Here is a 7,963-nt window from a genome sequence, read left to right on the forward strand (position 1 = left end):
AACTAATGCCTGGCATTTGGAATATGATATTTCCGTTGCAACCTATTTTAGTCACATAGCTGGTACCTGAATGAGAAGTTTCATTTTCTTCATGTTCTCTCATATTTGGAGGAATAAGTCCATGTAGCATGCTATCCCCAGTGGTATTTGCGGGATATTTGTCTTTACTGTCCCATCCTGATTCAAAAGGGGACAGTGAGCTAGGGGTTGAGCCTTCAAGTCTGGCACCCTCACTTGAGTCTTCTGCTGTTAAAATAGTGGTTTTATGAATTGGGAACTTATTATTTACACATCCATTATGTATATTATTCTCACCTTCATTTTCTTTCTACCAAAGACCTCTTTTTGTTGTATTTAGGCTGTGGTTCAGCAATCATTTTAACATAAGCTTAATGACTTCAATGAACTTAAATTTAAAAATGCTCTTTAGCATTGTTTGAATTTGGGCTTTACAGCTTAAGAATAAAAACTCAGAGATGACATTACATTCTGTATTGACCACAGTTGCTGTTTTCTTCATCTTTCTAAATAAGGCTCTGTAGCTTTTCTGAAGCATTTTTTCATAGAAAACTAGTGACAATGGCGATAAAAGTAAGAGTGGAAATGAGCAGCAGTGGCAACTTGCCTATGTAACTCAAATGTGAACCTGGTCACATGACATAAGTATTCTGTTCCTTCAATGTGACAGTGATGAATACATTTGCGTATTAGAGATTTTGCTGCTTCATACAAGTTGTAGTGCTTCTTGTCTGATGGGGAAATTTTGACAACTGCCTTGAGATAGTCTATTTCTTTTACATTCTCTTAAATGTATGATTATTTGAATGCATTCCCTGAAACATTTAAACTCATACTTTTCAATTATGAAAATGCACTATGTAACACTTCTGAATGACAAATTAGGCCACACAAATAAAAATATTTCAATAATTGCTGACTCTACGTGATGTGGTATAAGCCATTCAGCATAATGACTGAAAGAGCTACAGAAAACTGCACTACCTTCACCCAAGAACGATATTTTATGAGCTATAACATGGGTATAAGTAAATCATTCTAACAGTTTTTCTGAGCTTAAAAAGCAATGAATCTATGCATAAAACAGTTTTAATAATGCTAATACAGTACCTAGATACAAATCTTTAATAAAAAGCATATTGCACTTGAAGCTTTGATGCCACTCACACGGTGTCAATTTTAGGAAAAAAAGCATTTTTAGCATTCCAGAACAGGAAACTCTGAGGATGTTAGGGAGCTTCTAATGCACATCCAAAGGGATGGTACAGTGCACACAATAGCACTAACTTCCATACTACATGAGTCACACTCCATCTTCCAGCTTCCCCCTCAACTCCCAATCAATAAGTAACTCCTATCTCCATAATCTAGCTCTCAGTGGTAACCAAATAAAAAGACAGGCTCAAGATCCATATGCATGTATGGTGTATCCATATGCAGATGGCAGAATAAGGAGCAACAATCTCAAGTTGCAGCAAGGGAAGTTTAGGTTAGATATTAGGAAGAATTTTTGCGCTAGGAGGGTAGTAAAACACTGGAGCAGGTTACCTAGACAGGTGGTGGAAGCTGCATCCTTGGAGGTTTTTAAGACCCAGCTAGACAAAGCTTTGGCTGGGACAATCTAGTTGGGGATGGTCCTGCTTTGAGCAGGGGGCTGGACTAGATGATCTCCTTACATCCCCTCCAACCCTAACTTTCTATGATTCTATCTAAAATGTAGGACTACCACCTTTGTTTTTAATGGGAGAATATACCTAAAAACTTCCAAAATACACAGCTCATATGCACCTGACATTTAACCATACTGTAACTCAAAACTTAAACATAAGGGGACAATATTTCTTCCATTTACTCAGGAGGAACTATGTCCTAGTCTAATAGATGAATTGGTATCATCTCAGAGTTTATCGGACTCAAAACAGTTTTAATGCCACAGAAAATGAAACCACTCCCATGATGTGACTTAGTTACTCATACTAATACCTGTTGAAGAATGTTCACTTTCACTTGGAGGAGACATTCCAGATAGTACATTATCCTTAGTGACATTTGAGAGAGAATGATCTACAACATTCCTTCCAGGATGAATGCCGTGAAACAACGGATCTTCGGTTGAATCTTCAGGTTCTTTTTCTTTACTGGCGATCACTGTTATGATGATGTTTGAATCAAATGTGAACATAACTTGCAGAATCATCATCCATATTATTACCTTATACTCTTTTTCTCTACATAATAACTCCTGTTCCTTTACTGTTGCATATAGTGTAGAAAATGAGAAAAGAAAAGTAGCCACACATCTTTTTCCTCAGCATCCCGATATTCTCTGTTTCTGATAAGTACTGCCCTAATCTTCAGAAAGCAAGTTCACTGGAGAATGTCCACATGACAGAAGGTAATTGCAGAAAAGTTTATGGTATCCACAATAGAAGAAAAACTAGCAACAACAACTTGCACCTCTAATTCATCTTGGATAGATACCAATTAACCCACAGAGACTGTAGCTTCTGGATTCATACATGTGGAAGTAATAATTAACTTTCTCTTTTGAGACAGTATCTCTTTGCTTAATTGTAGGCTTGGCTCCAGGGAAGTTGCCTTTGACTGTGGGAGTGCTACGCATACTTTGGCTGGATAATTATAATAGATGTGTAAACATATATGAAACTGAAAAGGCACATTTATGTTGATATTTTGGCATGTAAATTCCTGCTGATAAAATAAATGCATACCCTGATCATTGTTCAAGTTGCTATTGCTTAGACAAAAAGAGATGCAGTCAGAAATGTCTTGAAGTACCACCACCATACCAGATTTACCCATCAAAGTTAAAAGCCTTCCAAAGATGCACTGGAAAACATAATGCATATAGGGTTAAGACGACTGTCTAAATACAGTCTAAGAATATTTGCCTTGACTAAATGCATTCCATAGGTGACAGGGTCATGGTGAACTAAAAGTTCATTAATTAGAAGCACAGAATAAAGACTGCCCTGCACAATAAGTGATAAACCATCATCAGAAAGATTGAGACAGCTAGAGAAAATTGCACTAACAGTACTGAAAAAAGTTCAGATATTTTTAAAGGAATTATCATGCTTTCCTCAAAATCCACATTTCAAGCAATGAACTCCTCATAAAAGGTCTTTTTACATACATACAAACTTCACTAACTAATCCTTTAGCTCAACACACTAATATGGGCCTAATGGAAGAATTACTTGAAATTTAATCTCTTATTGAACACATAAGACTAGTTCATAGTAACAGTAATTTCTGGCCTTAGAAACCAATGCACCTATAAATAAAGCAGCTAATTAAAAAGTATTGCACTTCTAACTGTCCCATCTCATGCTATTTACATGACGTACTACTTCCAGAAACAATATTTTTACCATTTTCAAACAGGCTGTTAAGAAGTTTCTCATGCACATCCAAAGGGCTACCACACTGCCTACCACACTGCACTTGTCACACTCCATCCTCTGGCTTCCAGTAGAATAAAGCATTTCTGCACACACCCCATCAAAATATAGCTCTAATCTCCATAGTTAATAAAAATCTGGGTACTGTATAGCTTGTGCCATTTTCCTTAATGGGATGAAGTGGAACAAGATGCTTAAACACTCTCAAAATCCAAAGCTCCGTTTCAGCTTTATATTTAACCTAATTAACTCAACATTATTCAATTAACTGTATAGCAAAAACAATGGGACAATGCTCTCCATTCCCTAAGGGTAACAGTATCCCTGCCTAATAAATGTATTGACATTTAGTTTCAGACATTATTGAACTCAAAATGGATCTAATGCTGCAGAAAATATAAGTGCTTCCATGATCTCACTTAGTTACTCATACTAATACCTGTAGGAGAATGTTCACTTTTAGTTGGAGGAGTAATTCCAGGTAGCACATTATCATTGGTGGCATTGAGAGAGTGGTCTATAACATTCCTTCCAGGATGAACACCAAGGAACAGTGGATCTTGGGTTGGCTCTTCTTTGCTGGAGTCCTCAGCTGCTACAACAATGTTTGGATCAATTTTGAACATCATATTTGCAAAAGAACCACCACCATTATCCTGAAATTCATTTCTTGTTTTTAAAATACAGCCTATCGTATTCTTAATGTAGCAAGTATAAAAGCAGGAGTAATGCCTTCTCTGTTGTTCTGCAGAATATCTGATATCTCAGTTATCCATTGACAATGTTCTAATATGGATCCATAAAAGAACATGCAGCCAGCACCCTCCTGGTTTGGGGCTATACCCATTTCTATAGAACAGTTGCTCATGTCTGCACCAAATGAAAAAGTAGTTTTGATAAGGTAGTTGGGAAAAGATTGAAAAGCAACATCATGTTTTTTATTGGAGTCAATGTTATAGAGCCTAGAGGCATAATAGAAAATATTATATACTTTATTAAACATGCCATAATTGAGCTACAGACAGAAGCAGCAAAAAATGTCCTTAAATACCACCACCATTTGCATTTCAGTTATGAATCATCAGCACCTTCACCAGACGGCATGATTGCAATGGCTAGTTCAATGTGATTACAGAATAAAGGTAGAACCTACCCATTTTTTCAGGTAGAATCCAGAAATGAGAAAGTAATAATACTAGCATTTTGCCAAAGCCATGGCTGCACAACAGGAAAGGGAAACCTCAAAGCAAAACCGAAGAGGTAACTACACAAATGAAGAGCTATCCCAGGAAGTAGTTATACTGCTCCAAGAAGAAATGTCTCTGAATTTGAAGCAGAGTAAAATCTCCTGAAGTAGGACAGATTTCTCTCAGTTTTTTGTGCTAAATTATGTTATCACAATTCCTCCTTCTCCTGGCTCAGACTGCTGAGGTTTTCCTGGGATATCTGTTTCATGTGTTCATGGCCTAAGGCACATGCAATAGAAGTTAAAATGGCAGCAACAAGAGGTAATCCAGAAAAATTACACCACGGCCATTCAGACATGAAGAACCCACCACATAGAGTCTTAAGAAAGAAATACTGCACTCTTAAGTGTTTTTTTTTTGTTGGTTTAGATTTTTTTCATCCTCTAAACCAGGATCATGTCATCAGCAACCAAGACCATCAGAGGCAGCATTCTCCAGACACACAACCTTCATTAACCAGAACTACTTATAATATTAGAGTCAACAGTAAGGTACGTCACATAAATCCTTATTTAAAGCATTATTGAATGTATATTGCTCATTGCCATCTGTCCTGATGCTGGTGCTCTCAGCCTCTCAGAGTATCGGATTTAATTTCAAATTCAACTATCTAAAGAAATGGTTTCTTAGGAAGATGAATATACTGTTATGTGCAAAGAGCTTCTTCCTCTTCACATGCTCACATATTAACAGAACAAGGGACTAGGGAGGCACTCATCACTATACAGATAATCATCTGCCTGTTTCCCTCAAAGCCGGTATTTTGAAGCTAAATTGTGTGAGAAATAGCTTTTGGTATGTCGTTACTCCAACTTTCAAAATAAATGTCCAAAACATTCATTAATGTCTAGGTACAGAAAATACAGTGTGTTCCAGACTTTTAGATATCATGTAGTAACATTTCCTTCCTGTTTTCTTTCTACCTATCTGTGAGAATGAGCAAACTTTCAAGTTTGACATGAGTTTGACATTAAAAAAGACATAGCCCAGAGAAAGCTATTTCTTGACAGTACACTAGCAGGGACAAACAATTATCTAAAACAAAACAAGATTAAAGGAAGGAATATCTGTAAAGAAATCTCAGGACTAATCCTCACTCAAATTTTGCAAGGGAGCTTAAAAAGGATCTTCTAGGCCCTTGACATATATTCACTTTTAGGTGTGACAGAATCTAATCTTCAATCTCAACAATCGCATGTCCAGTGCATGACAGGACAGGACACATGATTTTGGCAATTGGATTAGATCCCAGTTGTGCCTTACTTCCTGGTACAGGGGGAGCCTAGGCTCCCACTATTCCAGCAAAATGAAACTAATCAGCTGATTGTCCCTGGCCCCAGCTGACAGTCAGGTAGGTGCATGGGGAGTTAGGCATGAGGCTGCCACACACCAGTGCCACACTTCCTGTGCACTAGGTGACACGTGGTTTTAAAGCTCCCTGTACATGAGAAGCCTGGCACCAGTAACCCAGTGCAAGGCCCCCGTGTACCAGAACCTGTCCATCTGGGTGGCACATGGGCCTTTGACAGGTCCCAGGCTCATGTTCAATTTAAGGCATGATACAAAAAAGCCACAAAGCTATTCTACATATGATGTGGAACAGCTTTGTGGTTCATTCACTACATTATAAGTCCTTAAACTTAGTTCCATGTGTGGCTAGTTGTTATTGAAAGCACAATTAACTTGTTAATCACTGCTGAAACATAGCACATGTCACGAGCCGTGGTGTAATGGTAATGATTGGAAAGTGGCAGAATCTTTGAAGCTACTATTAGGCCAATTTCTTTATTCTATTTATAATCAGAATACTCTATTGGCCCCTGTCTCTGGTCATGAGGGGCTGTTTTTTCTCCAAGTCCAGGAAAACCAGACCCAGAGAGCTGGGTTGAACTACAGTCCCCAGACTGTTCTGAGGGCTTACAGGAGATGAAGGGGGAAAGAAGAGCTCAAGGTGGGTGTCATTTGGCCTGGAGCTGTGTGGAGGAGCCCCGTGCTTTGTATGCTCCATGTACCACTGAAAGAGGCCACAGGGAGACTGTGGAGGAACCTGGTTTGAGTGTAACTGAGAGAAGGATCGACTTCCCCACTTAGGAGTCCCCATCAGAGAAAGTAGCTGCTGTGACAGAGCAGGGCTTGAGCAAGTTGTACTTAAAAGGCTACAGAAGTTCACGCTGTCAGTGTGACTGTAGTGCAGTAAATGTCCTTGTGCCATCTGGGACCGCTGGGGCTGTGCACAAGGTGAACAGGTTCACCCCAAGGGTCCTAGAGAGACTGTTGGAGTTGGCTTTTGAAGTTATACGGTTGAAAAGGGTAATGTTATCAAGTTTCCATGCTGGGTTACAGTTTAGATGCCAATGTGTATATACAAATCAAGCTTGTTTGTCTCCTCCTGTTAAACTGAGGTACTTTTGTGAAAAACTGAGTGTCCACAACCGTTCACCCCCCTTTTGAGAGGGGTTATATTTATAACATCAGTCATAATCTACTAGTATCTAAAATCAGCCAAGGTCCTAAGAAATCACTTTTCAAATGGCCATCAGGAGTCAGATTCGTAGCGGGTGTAAACTGGCATAGTTCCATTATAGCTAGTTTGTATCTGCTGAGTGTCTACCTAAAGATCTTGGGCTACAAAGAAATAAAATTATTATAATTCATTTTCTATTCCTATAGGCAAATATATGTTGTCTCCAATTTATTACTTATTGTCATACCTGAAGAAGAATGGCCACTTTCCACTTCATGGAAAAGTGTAGGCTTCACAGTATCCACAGTGCTATTTCTGGTACTGCTCTCCTGCTTGTCCCATCCAAGATGAACATTATGCAACAAAGGATCTTGGGTTGAATCTACTTGCTTTGCATCACCATGGGAGTCCACATCTGTTTTGAATATGTTTGAATTGATTGTGAACTTATTATCTGCAAAACTGCTACCTCCATTATTCTAAGCTTTTGTCCCATATGGGCCTAAAAGAAGTCCTAATTTCACATGTCCTATGCAATAGATAGCAAGAAAGAAGGCCCTGATTTAATCACTTTCCTACCCACTAAGATCTTGTTGATGATTTAGGGACTATAACTTTGCTGAGAAATATATGCATGGGTAATTACTAATGTACATTTTTTACTTTTTGTTTCCTGAACTACCTACCACATTTTTCACACTTTTTGTATGTAATGATGACTTTACAGCAGACATTTTATAGTGGATAAGAAAGAGGCTTATTTTAACTTGGTAAGTGATATTTTACATGTAGAAATCCACATTCAACAC

The 7,963-nt window shown here is 38.3% G+C and overlaps 1 protein-coding gene across 8 annotated transcripts in view; it reads right to left on the bottom strand.

Annotated features, from left to right (window-relative positions):
• The window catches only part of CD44 (CD44 molecule (Indian blood group)), a 146,064-nt gene that overhangs the window by 33,154 nt on the left and 104,947 nt on the right, over positions 1-7,963 (bottom strand). For 6 of the 8 annotated variants that reach the window (XM_019519397.1, XM_019519400.1, XM_019519399.1 and 3 more), the window contains exons 10-11: positions 7,402-7,569; positions 3,883-4,038 (exon numbers count right to left, since the gene is read on the bottom strand). In XM_019519397.1, coding sequence (XP_019374942.1) covers positions 3,883-4,038; positions 7,402-7,569 — 324 coding nt within the window. Of the gene's footprint in view, positions 1-66; positions 247-2,001; positions 2,167-3,882; positions 4,039-7,401; positions 7,570-7,963 lie in introns of all 8 variants that reach the window. The other 2 variants (XM_019519402.1, XM_019519396.1) reach the window with 2 other exon arrangements.

Source organism: Gavialis gangeticus, unplaced genomic scaffold (genome assembly GCF_001723915.1).
Source record: "Gavialis gangeticus isolate Ggan-Ray unplaced genomic scaffold, GavGan_comp1, whole genome shotgun sequence".
Lineage (NCBI taxonomy): Eukaryota > Metazoa > Chordata > Crocodylia > Gavialidae > Gavialis > Gavialis gangeticus.